This window comes from Macrotis lagotis, chromosome 7 (assembly GCF_037893015.1).
Source record: "Macrotis lagotis isolate mMagLag1 chromosome 7, bilby.v1.9.chrom.fasta, whole genome shotgun sequence".
Taxonomy (NCBI): Eukaryota; Metazoa; Chordata; class Mammalia; order Peramelemorphia; family Peramelidae; genus Macrotis; species Macrotis lagotis.
The window spans coordinates 37,012,195-37,034,911 of NC_133664.1; the positions used below are offsets into that span (position 1 = coordinate 37,012,195).

General features: G+C 43.4%; 1 protein-coding gene across 3 annotated transcripts in view; it reads left to right on the plus strand.

Moving 5' to 3' along the window:
- RFTN1 (raftlin, lipid raft linker 1) overlaps positions 1–22,717 on the plus strand; it is a 199,813-nt gene that overhangs the window by 131,778 nt on the left and 45,318 nt on the right. For all 3 annotated transcript variants that reach the window (XM_074195752.1, XM_074195750.1, XM_074195751.1), the window contains exons 5-6: positions 3,426–3,795; positions 13,210–13,416. In XM_074195752.1, coding sequence (XP_074051853.1) covers positions 3,426–3,795; positions 13,210–13,416 — 577 coding nt within the window. The remainder of the gene's footprint in view (positions 1–3,425; positions 3,796–13,209; positions 13,417–22,717) is intronic.

Here is a 22,717-nt window from a genome sequence, read left to right on the forward strand (position 1 = left end):
TGAGTGTATGCATGTATGTGAACATCATTCTGTATTTATAATCTATTTCTTTTCTTTTTTCTTTTTTTAGGGGGAGGGGATTTTTTTTTTTGCAAAGCAATGAGGTAATCTATTTCTTTTCAATGAACAAATATTTATATTCTTTCTCTTCCCCCATCTTCCCCATTTCCTTTGGGAAACCAAACCAAATCAAACCAAACCTTTGGAACAAATATTCATGGTTTCTGCCATTTTTTTTCTCTTGGTGGAAGAGATGCGTGTTTGGGGAAGATTAATGATTATTTCATTGAACTGATTTCCGTTGTCTGTTATCCTTGTTTTCTCTGTGTTGTTGAGCTCCTTGACTGTATTGTTGTATTGGTTTTGCTTCCTTCATTCTGCTTCATTCCAAACAAGTCTTGCCCGATTTTTCTGGATTCTTTGTATCTGTTGTTTCCTGTGTCGTTGACATTTGATGATGTTCATACATGTTGGTCTGTCATTCTCCAGTGAATGAGCGCACCCCTTCTTGACCTGTTTATTTCTTTTGTCACCATCAAAGGGCTGCTATAAATATTTGGGTGATGAGGAGGATTTTCTTCCTGTCTTGGACCATCTTGGAGCAGACATAGTTAGAGAGAGCCACCTTGTCAGATCAAAGGGTGTTCACAACTTGCTGACTTTTCTAGCTGCAGAAAATTGCCTTCAGTGTGGCTAATTCTCCCTAATTCTTAGGGTATTAGAGCACAGCTGAGAGGCCTGCCCCTCCAAAAGGTGAGAGACTATTGCCCCGGACCATCTGGTCCAGATCCTTCATTTTACAAATGAAGAAACTGAGGCTAAGGAGGACAAGTGATTTCCCCAAGGCCGCCAAAATAGTAAGTGAAAAAGTGATTTGGCGTCTCATTCCCACTTTGTTTCTTGTTTCCTTCAGTACTTAATCCATCTATGTTTCCGTGGCCAGAGGACTGGACTTAGAGTCAGGAAGACTTGAGTTTGAATCCTGCCTCAGACGCCTCCTTTCCTGTGTGACCCTGGGCTAGTTCTATACTTAACTGTAAAATGGAAATAATAATAACAGCTTCCACTACACAAGGCTGTTGTGAGATGCAAAAAACTATGGAAAGCACTCTGCAAACTTTAACCACTAAATAAATGCTAGTTATTCTAAACAGTATTCTCATGGCATCTGGGTCCCAAGGTATATAGAGGTTCATACCTTAAAGGAACCCTTTTCCATCCATCAGCAAGTCTTTATTTGGCATCTACTGCCTGCTGGCTCTGTGTAAATAATCCCTACTCTGCTTAAAGCCATTCCTCTGTGGCCTGCTGGAGTGGACAAGCCAGGTCAGAGAGAGGGGACACTGAGCCCCCTACGTGGGTCTTCGGGGATGCTGGCTTGTCTTAGGGCCCATGAAGCCCTGTGATAAATGACCCATCCAAAGTGCTGAACAATGGACGGCAGTCACACCAGACTTCCAGGGGAAACTTTAGCCTTTGAAATTCTCCATCAGAAAGAATTGTGATGCTAATTTTTTTAGAATGAGAATAAAGTATTTTTTTTTGTTTTTTCAAGGTAATAAATCCAGGCAAATGTAGGCAGAGAAGAACATGCACATGGGTTTTAAGGGGACAAGACCAGCTCACACCTTGCTCAATAGCTAGTGTAATTTTTGAAATGTAGGAAATCTCTCAACTGTCGAACATGAGATCACAGGTTGACCTATGATGAACTCCAGTGACCATTTCATTGACCTTCCTCATTGCATAGGTGGAAGAAACTTAGACCCAGAGATGTGACTCAGAGTTGCAGCTTTTAGGATCACATAGATAGTTGATTGGTGGTGGTGGTGGTGGTGGTCCTTTGTTCTCAGAGGACTGTGACATCAGGAAGACAACAGAGGTGAAGCTGGGATTCAAAGCCATGCCCCCCCATGCCCGAAGCAGCTAATCATTCTGCATTCCCACTCAAATGCTTCCATTTCTCTATGATCTCATCTCTGGGTGTATTCTGTCCTGGGCTACAGATTGCAGCCCATCTGTGCGTCCTCATCTTACCCCCAACCTTCCCCAAAAGTGTGATGCCAATGGATTTGTCATCTGAGGAGCTGGGCTCCAATCCCAGATCTGCCCCTTAATTCCTTTGTAATATAGGGGTAAGACATAATGTTGTGTGCCTCAGTTTCCTCTTATGTAAAAGGAAATTTCATGACTTTGTAGCTCCAATTCCTCCTCTGGGTCTGTGACTCTCTGAGGTTTATCCATATCAGTAAATTCTCCACTGGCATTCTGTCTCAGTACAAAAATATTTTTTGAGTATCGTCATGCAGGAGCTGTTGATTGTGACTAAATTGCTCCATGGTGCCGCCCTAGTTTTTCTAGGAACCAACATATGCATTCCCTCGAAAGCCCCTTGTATCCATCTTTGGTGTTCTGGCTTCCACTGAGGAGGACGCTGCTTTTGTTCTGTCTCTCCCATTGCCTTCTTGTTGATAGAGACAACTCTATGCTTTTGTTGTTTCTTACATTTTAAAGTGCAGATCCATGACTACACTTGGCTGTCGTCTGTCATCCCTGAGGAAAGTTGGGGAAGAGCATCCAAGGGGTGGGGCATCCTGAGCTCAGCAGCCTTCTCGATGAGCTTGGAAAGTGCAGGGTCAGTGGGATGGTGATCAGGGCCAAGGCTTGGGCTCCTAATAGAACCTAGAGATGTGGGGGTCTTTCTGTATTTCATTTCATTGTGTTCCATCACTTCTTATAGTTGGTCCTATTCTTCCCCAGATTCTTTACCCACTTCCACTTCCCACTGCACAAGCAATTGTTTCAAAGGAAATTCCTTGAGGTTATAAAATACCACCTGGTAGCTGGTATATGTTTATATAGACATACTGTGTTTATACAGTGACTTGATTGGCAGGAAGTAGATGATTTGGGGTTTTTTTTTTTAAAGGCAGGGAGGAGGGGACAAAAATAAAACTTCTCCAGAAGTTAACTTCCTCTCTCAAAATGCAGTATTGAATTTAAACCAGTTCCCACTTTTTGGGAATCCTCGACCGCCTTCCAGCAAATGAGAAACAGAGATTTGTGCCTTGCCCCAAAGAGAGATTGTTCCAGTTCTCTGTAACCCTACTCTGTCTTCTGCCCTTCCCCCCAAGAAAGAAACACCTTTGAGACTGCTTCCTCTGAGATGGTGATTGAAAATGAAGCTCCACAGCCCCCTTCCGACATGGTGAAATGGGGGGAGGCTTGGAGGACTTGTAAGGGAGGGCAAGGACTTGGGGGCTGCTCATTGAAAAGGCTGGTTTGCCAGCCAAAGAAAGATTGAATTCACTTATCAAAATAATTGATAATCCAGTACAATGTCCCGCATCCCTCTGCCCCCGTTTCATCTCTCCTATGCTGTTATAACATAAAGATTTATTACTCTTCTCTTTGTCGCTTCCCAGATCCAAGATGCAGCAAGTCGGGGCCTAGAATTTGTGGGTGTCATCCCTCAGTACCATTCCCCCGGGAACTCAGCAGGGAGCAGCCCCTTGACCCCCACTGCCAACGGATCGGGAGAGTCAAGAGATGGGAAAAATACGTCAGACTGTTCTGAAGACCTCTCGTCCTTGGACAGGGAGACCCCAGGGTCAGCGAATATGTGTAGCATGCCAGTAGGATCTCAGGATGACATAGAGCCCTCGGAACAAGGGAGAGGCGAAGGGCAGGAGGGTCGGCTGAACTCCTCCCTGGAGGGGATTGGAGCAGATTCATCAGGGAAGGCCGATGGATTCTCTTCAGGACCCTCAGTTACAACCAACCCACTGGCTGGAAGTAAGTTGGTCTCTGTTTGAATCAGGGTTTAAGAGATAGATACTAGTGATTTTTACCTCAATCAATTCCACAGCATCCTAAGGAAAAGGGCAAAAAAAAAAAAGGAAATGATCTGAAGGTAGGGGAAAAGGTGCCTCATCCATATATGGGAAGCAGATGTGGGTGACTCGGTTGCCCAACATGAACACTTCAGATCTTCCACATTAAGTGAAAATTTAGGTGGTTCCCCCACTGCCTCCCTACCCCCCATGGGACCGCCTTTGAGGCAGAGTCAAGAGAATGACTTCTTTGATGGCTCCTGACATCGCCTCAAGATCAGAGATCTCTCCTCACAGCACAGGAAGTGCTAATGTGTTGGGCATCCTGACCGAATGTGCTTGGCGTTTGCTGTTGGTGGGTGGAACGGGAATGTTTGCTCCCAGTCAGACAGCAGAGAGGTCCCCAAAGGACAGTTTCCAGGAAAAGAGGTGATGGGGTTGCTTCCAAGGAAGCTGGGCACCATTTCTGTAAGTTTTTGGCTTCTACTAATTTGCCCTGTGGAGAAGCGGCCTCATGGGTCTCTTTTCCATCCAGACTTAGGGTCACTGTGTGAGCGCATGACCCCATCATTTGTGTCTGCTGCCAGCCAGAACTGGGGTTATTGTGTGAGTGCAGGACCCCATCTTTGTATCTCTTCTGTCAGCCAGATTGGGGGTTTACTATGTGAGCATAGGACCCCATCCTTTGTTTCTGCTGTTGGCCAGACTTGGGGTCACTATGTGAGTGCAGGACCCCATCCTTTGTGTCTGCTGTTGGCCAGACTTGGGGTCACTATGTGAGTGCAGGACCCCATCCTTTGTGTCTGCTGTTGGCCAGACTTGGGGTCACTGTGTGAGTGCAGGACCCCATCCTTTGTGTCTGCTGTTGGCCAGACTTGGGGTCACTATGTGAGTGCAGGACCCCATCCTTTGGGTCTGCTGTTGGCCAGACTTGGGGTCACTGTGTGAGTGCAGGATCCCATCCTTTGCTCTAAGAATTTCCAGTCAGGAAGCATTGCAGCTGTCTTTGGGTTTCCTGGAGTCTAAATGGGTGACCTTGGGCAAGTCTCTTCCCTGCCCTGTGCTCTGGGCAGCTCTGTAAGACTCAGTTCAAGAACATCTGGCTCGATACTTTTTGTCCTTGTTCTGTTCTTTCATCCATCTGACTCTTCACCACCCATCTGGGCTTTTCTTGGCAGAGACACTGGAGCAGTTTTGCCATTTGCTTTGCCAGCTCGTTGTACAGGTGAAGAAACTGAAGCAAATGGGGGAAATGACTTTCCCAGGGTCACACAACTAGTAGTTGTCTATGCAGGGTTTCACCACGGCCATTACTAATAATGGTAAATGTTTGCATATATCTCAGAATCTGCAAATCCCTGTCTCTACACTGTCTCATTTGATCCTCCCAACCAGCCATTGAAAGAGGTACTGTTGAGAGCCAGCCCTCAAGGAGGTCACAGTCTAATAGACAGAAGACCTGGGTTCAAATCCTAGCTCTGTCCTGTGACTTTGGATAAGTCACTGAGCATAGTCCAAGTTTCTTCATCTGTAAAATGAGAAGGTTGGACTAGCAGTCCCTTTGAGCTCAGAATCTTTGTGCTTTCCAGCTCTAAATCTGTTTTAAATCTTTCTCGACTCACATTCCCTCATTGAGCTGTGCCTAGCTTGACTGGCATCCTTCCACATATTGGCTGCATCCAGAGTGTGCCAAGGTACTTCAGCGTTGACATGAGTAGGCAAGTGGGAGAGGAGGGAGCCAGGACCAACCAAGCTTGGGCACTCTTTCCTTTAGGCCTTGGGTCTCCTATGTGGGGGACCCAGAAGAAATAACTATTTTGAGAACAGTGCTTCTTAACCTTATTTATGTCACCAACCCTTTAGAAGTCTGCTGACCATATTCCCTTCCCTGAAGAATGTTTTTAAATTATAAAATAAGAACTATAGGGCTACCAAGGAAGCCAATTATATTGAAAAACAGGTATCAAAATATTTTTAAAATAAGTTCATGGACTTAAGAATTCCTCCTACTTGAGAACAAATCTTGCAAATATCTACTCACCGATGGTTTATTCATTTATTTATTCATCGCTTGTTTGTAGCCATTTATAATGACCCATTCTCGAACATTAGAAGAGTCAAGGTTTAGGCAAAGACTGTGTAGGATTGGAGACCGAGGAGTATGGAGTTGAAATTCTGGACCTGCTGCTTCCTGGATGTATAGCCTTGGGGAAAAAAGTCGCTTTATTGCTGAGACCATTGGTATCTTCATTAATAAAATGAGAGGGCTGGGCTGGAATCTTCTCAAAGGTGCCTCGGAGCTTTAACATTCTGTGATAATGAGGGTAATAGCTAGCATCTCATTGGAGCCCCACCTCCCCACCTTGGGAGGTAACTGCTCTCATTATCCCCATTTTACAGATGATGAAGCTGAGGCAAAGGGGTACAACTTGCCTGGAATGACATAGCTAGGAAGTACCTGAGGTAGAATTCTAACTGGCTCCATGAAAACACCAATATGATTTTTTTTAAATGATGGGCCTGTTTCTCCCTTGCTCAAGATTCCTCAGTAGCTCACCATGGCAATTAGGAAAAAATGCCCCCACCTCCACTTTTCATGGAACTCCTCACAGATTGCCTCCAGTTGAGCCACGGGGACTTATTCCATATCATTCCCTTCATAGGTTCTGCATCTACTATGCCGATTTGGGGGAAAGGGCCAACTCCTTGTCTTTGCCTTTTTATCTTTAGGACCCCCCTCCCAAATGTTCAAAAAGGGCCTATTGAATCAATCATTGAATTATTGAATTTACCTGAAGAGCCTCTTAGAGTCTTTCTGCTCCAGTCTGAAGATGCCTCTGTTCTTCTCCCTAATCCAAATTCTTATTTCAGAGAAAGGAAGCAGGCCCCTCTGTGCCACCATTTTCTTGAGTCCTTTCAGACTTCACTGAGAGACAGGAAGGAGATTGGGAAGTGGAGAGCCTTGTGTCTGCTCATATCATCCCTTTGTCCTGCTCGTACCCCTCCCTCTCCAGCCACCCTTCAGGCGGCCCACACCTGAGTCTGGCTTTCACCAGGTGGGCCTTTCAGTATATACCCCGATATGCAATTCAGTAAACATTTTAAGCAGGTCCTGTAGGTGACAGATGCTATGCTAAGACCTGGGGAAACAAAAAGAGGCAAGACATAGACCCTGCCCCCAAAAGGGGCTTACAATCTGATGGGGGTGGGGGGGAACAACTTACCTTCCCCATGTCTTAGAATCAAAGTAAGAACTGCAAGGGATCCTAGAGACCAGTTGAAGGGAATCTCTATTAATATGTCAATTTTTTTTTAAGTATCATCTTATTAGGCATTTACCAGAGGCCCTCTTTGAGCTAAGCATTGACTAGACTTGGAATAGAAGGGGGGAGTGGAAAACAAGAGAGCATTTCCCTGCTCTCCGCTGAGATTCCTCTGTGAGATACAATGGAAAGCCTCCTGTATGGGTTTGTTATTTGTTGTTCAGTCATTTTCAGTCATGTCCAAATCCTCATGACTCCATTTGGAGTTTTCTGGGCAGAGATACTAGAGTGGTTTGCCATTTCCTTCTCCAGTTCATTTTACAGATGAGGAAACTGAGGCAGAGTTCCCTGACTTGTCCAGGATCACACAGCTAGTAAGTATCTGAGGCTAGATTTGAACCCAGGAAGATGAATCTTCATGAAGGGCTCTATCTGTTGCACCACCAGCCATCCCCATATGTGTTGTCTCCCCTAATTAGAAGTGAGCTCCTTGAGATGGGAGCCTGCCTTGCTTTTCTGTTTGTATACTCAGCACTTGGCACAATGTTTGGCTCATGGTAAGCTAGTCATAAATGTTCCTTCTCCTTCCTTCTTCCTCCCTCCCTTTCCTCCTCTTTACTCTTCCCTCCCTTCCTCTCTTTTTCCTCCCTTCCTTCCTTCTCTCCTCCCTCCTTTCTCTTCTCTTCCTTCTCTGCTCCTTCCCTTCTCTTCCTTCTCTGCTCCTTCCCTTCTCTTCCCTTCCTTCCTTCTCTCCCCTTTCCCTCCTCCCTCTCTTTCCCTCCTCTTCTCTTCTGTTCTCTTCCCTCCTTCCTTCTCTCCTCCCTCCCTTCCTTCTCTTTTCTTCCTTCCTCCCCTCTTGCCTTCCTTCCTCCTTTTCCTCCTTCCTCCCTTCCTCTGTCTGACTCCACAGCCCAATCCCTCCATTGGCTTTCTCACCTAAGCTTATTCCTGGCAAGTTTTATGATTGTTTTTCCTTGAAAGTTTCTGTCTCCCTCTGCTCCGGCCCTCTGCTCACTCTGTTTCCAGAGCATTCCAGGCTCCACCCAGGTCTCCCCCAAGGAGACTTCAAGTGTTTTCATGCCTCTTCTGCCAGGTGTGTGCTTCATGGAGGTTAAATTGGCGATCATGGCAGGTCTAGCCAAAAAACCCAACCGCCCTCTCCATGGAGAATGCCCCTGCCTCCTTCTCCCCCCATTGAATTTCCATGCTTTTTGGGACAGATGGAAGAGCCGAAGGGGAGCACCCTTCTAGCTCAGGATGGAGGTCAGGGCTCAGCAGCATTCTTTACTAACTAGAGATCTCATCCCCCTGCAGCTCCTGCCTCCTCCTGCTTGCCTGCCTCTGGGGGCCACCCCACTGACTGAGGCTTTGGTTGAGTATGTGAGCTTGGCTTGGGTTTCCTCCAGAATTTCACCCCATCTCACAAAAGTACTTATAGTCCTGTTCATTGACTTTTATTTCCTCATTGAGGGTGAATTTCCTCATTTCGCTTAATGGAAGAGTTCCCTGGAACGCCTCCTGGCCCCCTCTGAGCTCTGCCTTCCCTGGCCTAGCCTTCCACTGGGGCCTGTTTGGAGCACCTGGCTGTCTCGTTGCTGACTGGGGTCCTCCTTGATTTCCCCTTCCCCAAACTCAACTCTCCTTTCATTTCAGCTGCTTGGGACAGTACCACAAGTCTCATATGATGTCTTTCTGATTTATCATTAGATGAGGAAAGGCTGTGATGGAGTCATGTGGTGGGAGGTGGGGAGAGAGAGGAAGCAACCATCCCCCTCTTCCTCCTCCCCTCCTCCTCCCTCTAACAGCCACAACCACCTTCAGATTTCCCCTTACTCAAGTAATCACTTTGTTATTATAATATTAATTTGAAGAATAGGAAAACAGGACTGGATTTTCATGGTCATAAGGCTTTTTTAAAAGTCAACACATTGATGAGAAGATAAAAAACTTGATATGTCCTCTGCTTTCTGAAATATAAATAAAGCATTCCTAATCCATGACTAAGAGCCCAATCCTATGTGTGAGCTGCAAAATCCAAGAGAGACAGAGAGACTATCCAGCGAATATGGAGTCTGCTTGAGTTAAATCCTAGTTCTGCTCCTTTCATTCATTCATTCATTTATTCATTCATTCTTTTCTGCCTGGTGCTAAATCTGGGATCTTCCAATCTCAATCTGGCTCCTCAGAAGGTACCATTCCTGGCCTCCGTTTCTTTATCTGTCAACTCAGATTAGATGAGTGACTTCTGTAGTCTTTTTTAATTTCTTCAAATATAATATAGGTTTCCCACATATATGTATGTTTGTATATAAATATGCATACACACTTAGACACACACACATTCATATATATATTCTGTAGTTTCCCCTCAAAAAAAATCTATTGCTCTTCCAAAATTCTTTCTTTCTGGTGAAAGGACTGCAGTTATCTCAGCTTCCCAGACTTGAAACCTTTGGATTATTCTTGATTGTTTTGTCTCTTTCTCCCCACACATCTAGTTTGGGGTCAATGCCTTTGCAGCATAGCAGTTCTTTTTATTCTACCCACCCAGAGTTTAATTTGGAAATCTCCAAATATAGCTCCTGTCTAGATTGCTGCAAATGTGGGTGTCTGGGTCCCCAGCTCCTGTAAATTACTTAAGTAATAAATGTACATCAAAGAATATTTTATTTTACTCCACAAAATTGCAAAAAGCACCAAGGATTCACAGGAACCCATAAATAGATGCATAAACCCCTCCAAAGCTGAATAAAACCTTCACAGTTGTGGATCATTAACATGCTTCTCTTTCCTCATCTAATGGGTCTTCCTTTTTCACTAAGGAACTCAAGACCTTCTAGTTCTGCACTGCTCCAGGGCTGAGAATCTTCTCAGATGAGAACTGAACTTGGGGTTGCCAGTGGGTTGACCACTTAATACTGGATAGATCCTTTGGCCGTGTGTACAAACACAAGTAGTTTCTTCCCCTGGGTGGCCATTAACTCCTTTTGAATCATTAACAGCTGAATGCTAGGTGGGGGAAAAGGCACAAGGGGAAAAAGTAGGAAGATGTCCCATCACTAAAAAAATAAAAGACTAAGCAGATTATTGACTCACTTCTATAGTCTAGCAAAATGGGGAAGGGCCCCCAAGTGTCTGAACTAACTAAAATAGAATGGGGGTACCCTCAGTTGTAAAAACACTTTCCCTTAGGAGTTCTTAGCTAGGGATGGTCCCAAAACAACCAGAGTATCTTAGGGCATCCCCAGGCCCTGGGACTCAGTCAAGAGACATCTTTCATCCTCTTAATTGAAGTGCTAGTAAGAAGAGCCCATATTCAGGAGGGAGAGAGGGACGGGAAGGTCAGTCTTCAGGCAGATACTCCTTTCTCCACAACCTCTTCCAAACCAATATGTGAGCCCTCCCTGTTCTCTATCCTCTTACGGGTTGCGCTGAGTTCAAGTTGACCAGTGGGCTTGGAAGGCAGGTGTGTTATACATCCAAGGGGCAGTTGGACCCAAAATAAAACCTAGGACTGGCCTGAAAAATCCCCAGCAATTCAGTGAATTCACTGACAAATCTCAAGAGTGGCAGACTTTAGGAGAATTCCTCCTGGCAAATTTCCATTTTTGAGGAAGGAGGGAACTGAAGAAGCAGCAGAATAGAGGGGGTTTATAAAAGAATCATGTACCTGAAACTGTGTTTCTCCACATTTCATTACCTCTCATGCTTGTGAGTCATAAAAGTCCTTCAGTATTTCCTTTTCCTTCCTGAAAAATTTATTTCTATCTCTGGCTTTCATCCTCCATCCTCCATCTTCCCTGGTGAGGAATCGCAAGAAAGACCATTTGAGTGTGCCATGCTGGATTTTTGTCTTCTCTTGTCTGTCTCATCACCCAGCCATCACCCGCCTTTCTCACCAGGGGTTTCCTGGATTGTCTTGTGAACAATTGTTGTCCTAGTGTGCGTGGCTGGCCTCTGTTTTTATAAGGTTGATATTGCCACCTTCCCACCATTGTTGTTTAAAAAAAGATTTACTCTTGGCTCTCTTTATCCAGGTGGTCTTTTACAGTAACATTAATTCTTGTAAGGTCTTTAGTCTGATAACTGACATACATGTATGAGTGTGAGTGTGTGTATTAATAAGATTTTAGGCATAGAGCAGCAAAGGATCTTTAGAGGTTTCAGATCCATTCTTCTCACTTTATAAAAGAGGAAACTGAGGCACAGAAAGAGATTGGTGACTTGTTTGAGATCACTCAGGTAGTAAGTATCTGAGGTGAGATTTGAACTCAGTTCCTTCTCAATCCAAGGCCAGTTTCCTATCCTGCTGCCTCTCTGTTGTTCAGTCATTTTTCAGTCATGCCCAACTCATCATGACCCCACTTGGGATTTTCCTGGCAGAGATACTGGAGGGGTTTGCCGTTTCCATCTCCAGCTCATTTTACATATAGGGAAACTGAGGCAAACAGTGTGAAGCCTTGCCCAGGGTCCCACAGCTAGTAAGTGTCTAAGGTCAGATTTGAACTCTTGACTCTAGACTCTGCTGCATGGCATCACTTAGCTCCACCTGGCTGCCCAGCGCTCTTTATTAAGGGCAACCCTTTGCAAAGGAACACCAATTGAAGCTGTATTGCCAGGGAAAACATCAACTCTTTTTTTTTTTCCCTTAAGACTCTAAAAGTAATGTGTACACCCAGCCCACTGATTCAAGAACTTTTTGTTACCTGCTCTATGCTGCTGTCGGAAACCCGTGGTCCAATATGACCCGAACCAGTCCTGCAAGGGTTCTGTGAAGGACCTGTTCTGGGCAAGATTCTGGGACAATGTTGGGGATGCCCTGACAAAGAAGCGAAGGGGAACTGCCCTCAAGGTTTAGACTGTGGGAGGGCAGTGCATCACATTGCCCAACAAGAATTCCTTAGATTTGCTGCTAGTGTCGCTCTGGGTGGGCATGTCTGCCTCTAGTCTCTTCCACTTAGCCCCTTTGCATGGCGATGTCCTCTGCCTCCTTCTACCCCTCTCAGCTACTGCTTAGGACTTTTCTTTTAAGTTTATTTGAAAAGAAGGGTGGGGATTTTCTCATTATTCCACCAGATATTTTTGGAATCCAGAGTACATTCCAGACTTGCTTGTACAATGAAGGCTTCTAGGACTGGGTTAACTTCCAGAGCTTGGCTCAATACACATTATAAAAATAGACCCTGGGACTTTGATTATAATTCCAGGTATTCTCTGTGAGAGACTGTTATTGCTAACCCATGTCCTGTAGCACGTATTTTAGCCTGGAGAGAATGTTAGCTGTTGGTTTATGATTATTGATTCTTGGGAGAGGAAAGAAGCAAAAACAGAGTTATAAATTAAATTGTAATTAAACAGCTCAACTCTAGCTCCACCCCCCCCAATCTTGATCATCTAAATTGACCCACCCCCTGATACAGTGCATTCATTTACGGGAACATACTCATTTTTCCTTATTGATGATGTATTGGTGATGGTTGGGCCGTAGGAAACAACGCTGCAGTTTATAAATACAAAGTTCAGAAATGTTGAGACTTCCTGGAATCAAAGCAGCATTTCCCCCTCTACCCACATGGCTAAGAATATTTAACTTTATTTATTTGTTTATTTACTTAGTTGATTGTTTATTAAAGATTATTGGACTTTTATAACTGGAAAGGGACCTTTAGAAAGTATCTGACTCCATCTTACAGATGATGAAGCTGAGGGCTCCCAAGGACTGAGAACAGGGCTGAGATTTCTTTTTTATTATTTTTAAATATTTTATTTTCCATATCTGAGATTTGAAGCTGGGTTACAAGATAAAAGATCTAGCACCAAAATGAATCTCAGAGACTAACCTCCTCACCCCACGAATGAGGCAGATGAGTAGCACCGTGACTAGAAGCCTGGACCCTGACCAAATCACATAGCTTCTTTTTGCCTTGTTTATCCCCATTTTAAAGATGAAGAAACTAAACATGAGCCATTATTATGATTTAGAAGCAAGATGCACTCATCTCTAAAGATCTAAAAAATCTAGGGGCCTCTACTCAGGTAGATCTTTTCATTTTTCAGTTTTAATCTTCTCTCCTCTTCCTCTCCCTCCTCTCTTATTTCCTAAACACAAACAGAAATGGAGATTTTCACCATTTTCAACAAACCGAAGAGCCAGCAGCAGCGATGCCGACAGTACTACACAGTCACCATCCCACTCAGGGTCTCCAAAAATGGACGGACGGTCAACAGCCTGGACGCCAACTGGCTGGAGCACATGAGTGACCACTTCCGGAAGGGGGGCGTGCTGGTGAACGCCATCTTTTATCTTGGAATGGTAAATGGTATGGAATCCCCCCATTTGGCCACACAGCCTCACTTTTCATTCTGCTCGCTGAGCAGATCCCTTTGCAGTCAGCAAATGTGCCGTTTTCTTTCTAATTAACACATTCCAGGCAACTTCCCTTGAAGCCCAAGACCCCGCTCAGTGTGAACTCCTCCCGGAGTCGCACAGGTGTCTCCAAAATGACAGCGACACAGGAGCGGCTAGATTGCCTTGACGCCGCGTGGCCCAGGCGGCTCGGAAAGGCTTTTAAGGAAGATTACTCCCTGGGCTTGTTAATTACCCCCTGGGAGCACGCCACTCTGGAAGTGCAAATTGTTTGTAGACACTATTACAGCTTGGGAGCTGGGGCAGCACCCTAGAACTAAAGGGCAGACCAAGAAGCGGACCGGCCCCGAGTCTTGGGGTTCGACTGCCACCGGCCTGCTCCCCGGAGCCTAGATCCCATCCAACCCACCACAGAGTGCAGTTCTCTACTTGCTTCTTGTAAAGTGTGGGAACTTGAGTGTTTGGGGGGGCAAAGGAAAGAGGAATGGGGTGAGGGGGGTGCAGCGGAGTGTGCAGGGCCAGGAAAATGGCCCAGGGACAAGCTGGAGTGTTCCATCAAGTCACTGTGGAACCCAGTAAGTGAGGTACCCCTGCGCTCGCTCTCTCTCTCTCTCTCTCTCTCTCTCTCTCTCTCTCACTTTTACTCTCTGTCTGTGTCTGTCTCTCTTTTTCTCTTCTGTCTCTGTTTCTCTTTTTTCTGTCTGTCTCTTTCTCTCAGTCTCTGTCATCTCCTTCTCCCCTCTGTCTCTATTTCTCATTCTCTCTTCCCCGAAACCCAAAAGTATTAGGTACATCAGAACAAGAAGGAACCCTCAAACTCCCCTCTTACAAACCCCCACCTTTTGCAGAAGAAACAGATCACCTAACTTATAAATGAGAGAATCTAAATTCCAACTCAGATTTCCTCATTCTCACCTTCTCATCTCTGCCATAGCAGCTACCTAGAGATTTCAGTTGACCAGAGCAAGAACAATAATGTACAAAATGTTCCTTTCCTCAAATTTGAAAAAAAAAAAAGAAGAAAAAAGTTAATCATAAAATGTTCATGTAACTCACACTCCAGTTGTGAGATGGTTCCTAATGAGATAATTAGTGTCCTCGTGAATCAACCTGGCACAGCTAGAAATGTGTCTGAAAGCTGTTGGTAGCCCAGAGAAACACTGTTAGTGAGTCTTTATTTCACATTCATCCTCTTCAAAATAAAACCCGTGATGATCATCATCATACACCAGGATCAAATCAGTCAGCTAGTCAACAAGCTTTGGTTAAGGGCTCACTTGGTGCTGGGCACTGGGCTAGTATTGGGGCTGCAAAGAAAATCCAGAAACATGATCCCTGACCTCAAGGAGTTCATCTTCTACTGGGGGAGATAACATGGAAATAATGTACTTGCAAGATATGAATTTGCATATATATATGTATATAAATGAATGGACAGATAATGGGAGATGTGGATGGATGGAAGGAAGGAAAGAAGGAACTATATAGATGGTTAGGTAGATAGGTAGATGGATGGCTGATAGGAGAGAAGTAGATAACAAATGAATGAATGATAGAGGATGTAAAGTATAATAGGTAATAAGGTAGATGGATGAATGGATGGATGGATGGAAGGATGGATAGGTGGATAAGCTGATGCTTGATAGTAGATGAGTGGATAAATGAATATATGATAGAGGACGTAGAGTAGATAGATATAATACAGAGTGTGGATGGATGGATGGATGGGTGGGTGGATTGATAGATAGGTAGATAAGTGGATGGAAGATAATGGATGAGTAGATAACAAATGAATGGACAATAGAGGATACAGAATAGATAGATGATAGTAGACAAAGAGGGTGGATAGCTGGATAAATGGATGGATAGGTGGATGGGTGGATAATAGTAGATAAGTACATAACAAGTGACTGTATGATAGAGGACATAGAGTAGATAGATATAATACAGAGTGTGAATGGATGGATGGATGGATGGATGGATGGGTGGGTGGATTGATAGGTGGATAGGTAGATAGGAGGATGGATGACTGATAGATGAGAAGTAGATACCAAATTAATGGATGATAGAGGATATAGAGTAGATACATGATAAAAGGGGAGATAGATGGATGGTAATAAGTAGATAATGGATGGATGAGAGAAGTTATAAAACAGATGATAGATGGATGATAGTAGGTAAGTAGTTAACTAATGGATGTTACAGGATAGAGCATAGATAGGTGATAACAGGGTAGATAGATGGATAGCTGAATAGATGACAATAGATAGATGATAGAGATTATAAAACAGATAGAAAGAAAGGAAGGAAGGAAGGAAGAAAAGAAAGAAAGAAAGAAAGAAAGAAAGAAAGAAAGAAAGAAAGAAAGGAAGGAAGGAAGGAAGGAAGGAAAGAAAGAAAAGTAGGTAGTAAACATCAAAGGATCACTGGCTATGGGGGGAGGGACTGGAAAGGTTTTTTTCAAGAAGGGGAATTTTAGCTGGGATTTGAAGGAAGCCAGGGTAACTAGGAGGCAGAGATGAGAGAGGAGAGAATTCCAGGCATGGGAGGGAAACAGGTGAAAATGGGATAGTTTTTTAAGAGTCTGAACTACCCAGATAATGACTTCAGATTTCTTCTATTACATCGGCATGGATGTTGACCCAGGCCAAAGCCTTGAGGTTCTCAGTTTATAAGATTTGTGATTCAGGGACCAGAAGGAATTATACAATTCTCAGGTCATGAATTTGTATCTGTACCAATACCACTGAAAGATGGAGTTCTTCTGATTCTCCCAGGCTTACTGTGTTTCTTTCCCTCGGGACTTTGGAATGGGAAACTGACTGTGTCCTACAGTTTCCTCTTTTATAAAATGAAGGGGATTGGACTCTGAGGTGGGTGAAAGATGAAATGACTGAGGGAATGAAGGTGTGAGCTTCTGAGCTTATTGATTATTCAACTAATCAATGCATGATGATTGCCCAAGAAAGCAGGACTAGACTCCAGCTTAGCCTTGGTTCCCAACTATGGCAGAGGCAGATTTTTATACATTTAAACAAACAAGAATAATTCATTAAAAAGAGAAAATACAACATTAGGTAATCTGATTTCCAATTGGATGAAAGATTAGGGACTTTCCAAGTTGGGAGGAGGGGAGTGAACAGGTGCAATTCTCTGAAGTCAGAAAAAGAGGTGCCCCACTCTTCAAGTGTCTGCAAACAATCAAAGGAACATGGAAAGAATGGCTAATTAGATGTACTGGGTCAGTTTTCAGATAAGATATATAAGTTGCTTGAGATATAAAATTGTGAGAAAAATCTTTGCATCAATCTTAGGATCTGGCTGTTTTCTGGTCCTTGGTTAAGGTCTCTAAGCAGCAGAGGGAAGTGGACCATCTCTGCAGTTATACAGAGCTAAATTCAAACAATGCAGTAAAGTTCTCTCCCAATTCCCACAATTGAATAAAGTTTTCTCACAAGACAGAAATTGGACTAGATCCATAATTGGATAGAAAGATAACTGACCTGTAGCTCCAGAACTGAGTCACAAGATGGAGCAGTGGGGTTCACACAATTCCCATAATTTACCCTTTACTCCTCTCAATTTTCTCACTTCTAAGGCCTCTTCTGATCTATGGTCAAGTGATTCTTTGGACCTTCCTATGCCTCAGTTTCCTCATTTGGATTCCTTCAAGCCTTAGCTAAAATTTCTAATATACAAGAAGCCTTTCCCAATTCCCCCTAATGCTGGTGATTTCCCTCTGTGATGATCTCCAGTGATCATGGCTTAATCTAATTTCTACATAATTATTTTTATGTTATCTTCCCCTTGAGAGGAGGGATTATTTTTGCCTTTATTTTTTATCCCTAGTAAAAACTGTTGGCCCATATTAAGTGCTTAATAAATTTTTGTTGGCTTGGCTTTAATAGATGGCATTAGGGCAGGAAATAAGGGAAAGAGGGTAAGAGGAAATAAGGAAGGAACAGAAAGAAAGAAAAGGAATAGAGAAGGAAGAAAAGGGAGATAAAAAGGAAAGAAAGAAAAAATTAGAAATGAAAGAAAAAAGGAAAAGAAGGGAAAGAGAAAAAGAAAAAAGGAAGAAAGAGAAAAAAGGAAGAAAAGAAAAAATCAAGGAAGGAAAGAAAGAAAAAGAAGGAAAGAAAAAACTTCCCTTTTAGGATCTGAATGTTGGAGACTAAAGATTCTGGAATTAGAAAGGAGAATAAAGAACAGGAACTGAGAAATAGAGGGGAGAGAGAGACAGAGACAGAGACAGAGACAGAAGGGAGAGAAGTAGGTAGAATTTGATTTTCTTTTCAGCTCTTCTGGTAATGCCTGAACTGTTAGCTGTTAGCAGAGTAATTGGCAGGCAACCTGGTCCCATTCTCAGGAATCAGTTGAACGGTGATTACATTTGCAAGGAAATTACGAGTTGATATGACAACAAATCCAACGACTATTTTGCAGTTGGTTTGGTTTGTGGCGTCCCTGCAATCAAGGGTGCAGCCGGATTCCAGCTCCTTACTGCCATCAGCTCAATCACGAAGGATGGAGGAGCAGGGAGACAAGGAGGCTTCCAGAGAATTAAGGAAATTCATTCCATCTTTAGCCCTCATTTCTGGTGAATTGAATTTGTTAAAGAGGGAGTAATGTGTTTTAAAAAAAAAGCAACAAACCCAGAATACATTTATATCTACCAAAGCCTCAATGCATTGATCACAAATGTCATAGAACTCATATGGTTCTTGAGAAGAACAATAAGCCAGAGCTTCACCCCAAGGTTAGCATTGTAGATAGAGGCACTTAATATTGCTAAGGAGCCTTCCCCTTGAAGACTGTCCCTCTCTGGATAAAATAGGAAATCTCCTTTCCCAACACCCTTCTTGTAAATCCTTTAGCTCAAAAAAGCAAGGTGGCATCTTGCCAAAAAGAAGACCATCAAATATTTATACAATAACGGGGCAAATAGCTTGTGGTACCCAGTAGGGGAGCATCTTTACCTTAATAAAAAATGCAGTGATAATGGAACATTTTCTGTAGATGGAGGATGATTGACTTTACTTTGAGTTGTCCCTCTTAAAGCTATGCCTGCTTATGTATAAATATAAATAGAGGCTCATTTCAGTGAGGTTGTCTCAGTTGTGAAGGTTAGGGAAGAAACAAGATGGAAGAGAAACTCCACCAGGGGCTCTTTTAAAGCTTAGCCAGCCACTCTCTGAGGTTCCTTGGCAGGTTTGGAGATCTGTTCTGAACTTCCTTAGTAGTTAGGAATTAGAAAGGTGAATCAGCATTCTGGATTCTGAATTGTAATGTATATTCTTAAGGGAATAAAAGGAAAACACGCCCCGCCCTCCCTTTCCTTCCAGGCCCTTGTTGTTCAGTTGTGTCTGACTCTTTGTGACCCCATTTGGGGTTTCTTGGCAGAGACACTGGAGTCATTGGCCATTTCTCTTCTCCAGTTCATTTCACAGGTAAGGAAACTGAAGCAAACAGGGTGACGTGATTTGCCCAGCATCACTCAGGTAGTAAATGTCTGAGGTCGCATTTGCATTCAGGAAGATGAGTCTTCCTGACTCCAAGTCTGACTCTATTTCTCTTAGCTGCCTTCCAGGTCTTCAGGAGAATATAAACCAACTAGTGTCTTTCTTTGGGGTGGGGTGGGGGGAATTCAATTGGGGAGGAACTAGTTGGCTTATTCTGAACCCTGACTATACTCCTGTAATCCTAGAAACCCTTTTATCTTGAGAAGGGAGTTCATTCTAGGAATGGGGGAATGATCTACCCAACGGGGTGGAAGGCCATGCAACTGAAGGCCAATCTGGCCAGAATGGAGTGTGAAGCTAGGGTCCCCAGCATTCTGCTGTTATTAGCCCATACCATGGTTAGGCTTCTGCTACCCACAAAAGGGACTTTGTTTTTCCCAGGTCAGGAAAACCTTTGTGATACGGTTAGGCTAAAGGACTTTATTCTCCCTGGCCTCCTGTGTCTCTGATAGATGTGTTAATCAGAATGGAATATAGCATTGATTTATCTCTGGAGACCTTGGTTGAAAAGGGTAATCTACTTATATTTAGGGGAGTGTCAGACTATGATAAATAATCCTCAGGATTTCCCTTTCTTTCAGATCTCCTGGTTCCGAGACAGCTAATCACCGCCCCCCCCCCCATTTTGGAGTAGTTCAGAGAGTAGCACATGAGTGATTTAGCCTCTCATTCCTAAATCCAGAATAGGCCAGTTTTCTCCTGAGTTTAGCTCATCATCATTATCCTAATTAAATGTTTAGTATTTACCCATTGTCTGATTCTGTGCTCCCAGATGCATAGTCTTAGAGACCTGGAGGGGTCTTAGAGGCAGAGGGTACCCTGACCTGAACACCAAAGGGATCCTTACTCTGGCATCTCCAAGGAGTAGTCATCCAGATTCTCCTGGCAGGTCCTCTAGGACAAGGAACTCATCCCCTCAGAGGCCACCCATTCTACTTTTCTATATCTTTCATTATCAGGAAATTTTCTAGACATTAAGCCTAGATTGGCCTTTTTTTGCAATTTGTATCCTTTGTATTTCATTTTGTCTTGTGGTGACTATGCCATAGATAGGTAGAGTGATGAGTCACAAAGTCCTGAGTTCAAATGTGACTCCAGATATTTACTAGTTTTGTGACTCTAGACAAGTCACTTAACTTCATTTTGTCTCAGTTTCCTCAATTATAAAATGGGGATAATAATACTCTCTCTTTGGAGCCAAACAGAATATAAGTCTATTTTTTTCAGCCAGGATCCAGATGCCAGCCTGTTTTATATGGCCAAGGGATTATGGACCAGATTTGCGCCCAGGCTGAAGTTTTTCAACCCCTGGTTCATATGATAGGTAGAATTCCCAAGCCTTGGTCACTAATTGATTTCTGGTATTAGATAGGTTGGAAAATTTGTGAGGATAAGTCTAAGGGGGCAACCTTTGTGACTGGAGGGATGGTGGCAGATGTAAGGAATTTAGGAAGGAGTACAGGTTTAGGGGAAAGGATAACTAATTTTGTTCTGGACACATTGAGGCTGAGATGGTGATGGTACTTCCAGATGGACATGTTCAGCAGGCAGTGGATGGGGACCAGCAGAGAGATAAAGGCTGGGTATTTAGAATCTGGGAGTCATCTTTGTAGAGATAATAGTGTGGGAGCTGATGTGATCACCGAGAAAGGATAGAGAGAGAAGGGAGGAAAGAAAAGGAGAAGAGAGGAGAGCTCAGGACAGATACCTCTCAGATACACTCACATGTGGGAGGACAAGGATGGTGATTCTGTAGAGGAAATGATGAAAGATAGGAAGGAAATCGGAAGAGAGTAGGGTCATAGAAATCCAGGGAGCAAAGAATTAACAGTGTCTATAAGATTGCACAACCTAAGGTAGGTGTTTAATAATTGTTGGCTTGGCTTGAATCTCCGTGGCCAAGAGAAGTCTTTCCCTGGTGATCAACTCTCTGAGAGCTGAGCTCCTCCAAGAGTGCAGGCATCACTCCTCTAAGTCTTTGCACAGTGAGAAGGTGGGGTTACCGCCTCATCCCAGTGAAGCACCAGAGTATGGCTTCAGTGGGAAAAGAAATTATGATGGGAAAATAAACTGGATTTTTCTTTCTAGAAATAAATTAAAATGAGAGGCAGTGTGCAGAAGCAGACAGAATGAGGACTGTCCTTGGAGTCAGGAAAATGTGATTTCAACCGCTATATATATTAATGATTTGACCTTGGACAAGTCATTTTGAAACAGACAGTGGTCTAAGACTCATCTACAGAGTAGGTATGGATTGGTATTTGCAGTAGTTTTTTCCCCGGGAGTCCTTATATCAGTGAAATCATAGGTCTAGAAGCTCCTCATTTATTTCCTCTCCAAAATGGAGAAGGTGATAAGCTGACCTCTTTCATTACACTATAGGCATCCCTATAAAATTTGTACACAGATAACTAAGACATGATAGAAGGCACTAAGTCTGATAAGAGAGAAGAATATTTATGGAAAGAACAAAAGAGAAAGAGCAATCCAAGGGGTGAAATGGAAAGATACCCCTTTTATATGAGCCCCAGAGGATGGCTGAGATTTTAATGATGAAAATGAAGAAAGGATGCTCTAGGGAGCAAGAATAATGTGATCAGAAGTGAAAAAACATGAGGAATATATGGGGAATGATGAACTTAGAATACATATATTTGGATGGGGAGAGTAGGAAACAAAGCTAAAACCATGAGGTCAATAGGTATTAAGGACTGGAGATAGAAAGGAAAACAAAAGGCTGCCCACGGGGAGCTCACATTTTAATGGGGAAGATGGTGGACAAATGACTGGCTATATCTAGGATACATGCCATGGAAATGGAAGGTCATTTCAGAGGGAAGACTGGAGGGAGAGGCTTCCTGAAGTAGATGGGATTTGAACCAAGTCTCCAAGAAAGACGAGGAAGCCAGGAGGCAGAGATGAGAAAGAAGAGCATTCAGTTTTCCGTATTTTGAAACATAAATATTTTTACATTTTTTATTTTTATATATTTTTATAAATATTCTACAGTACTAGAAATTTTTATTGGTGTCCATAGATCCTTTTCTGTTTTCTTTGATCTCTTTGGGAGTATGGGACTCTGAGTGGTATCATTGGATCAAAGGGTTGGTTGGTTGGTTGGTTGGTTCTTGTCCTTCGTTATTGAAGACCCAAAAGGGTATGCACAGTATAATGACTTTGGGGGCTCTGCTTCCAAATTGCTCCCCAGAAGGACTGTACTAATTCCTAGCTCTACCCACAAATAGAGAAGTAATATTCCCATCAATGTTTACCATTTTGTCTCAACTTTGGTTTGGTTCTTCTTTGGGGGGGGGGGGACTCCTCTTAAGATATTGAGATACTGTTGAAGATTTGGGGGCAGGGGAATGATGTTGCCAGATAGAATCCTGACTCCTCGCTTCATCCAACAGAGCCCTTGGGGATCTGTGGAATTTCCCAAGTAGGCTCACCTTCTCTGGGCTCTTATTTGGAAGTTGGGGTTAAATTGGAGCCCCCTTACAAATGCTTTAGACTAGAGAAAGAATTTGCACAGGACTTCATTGTTGTCTGACCTTTTAGTAATACAGTTATGGAAAACAACCAACATAAGATCTTGGCAGGGGGAAGCTTTATCTGTTTGCTTCCATGGCTACATCAGTCTGTCCCCTCCTTTTACTTCCTTCCCCAAGTATTGAAACATGGGGGGGGGGGTTGTTTCTGAAAAGCGTAGACCTATCTTGTGCCATGTACCTC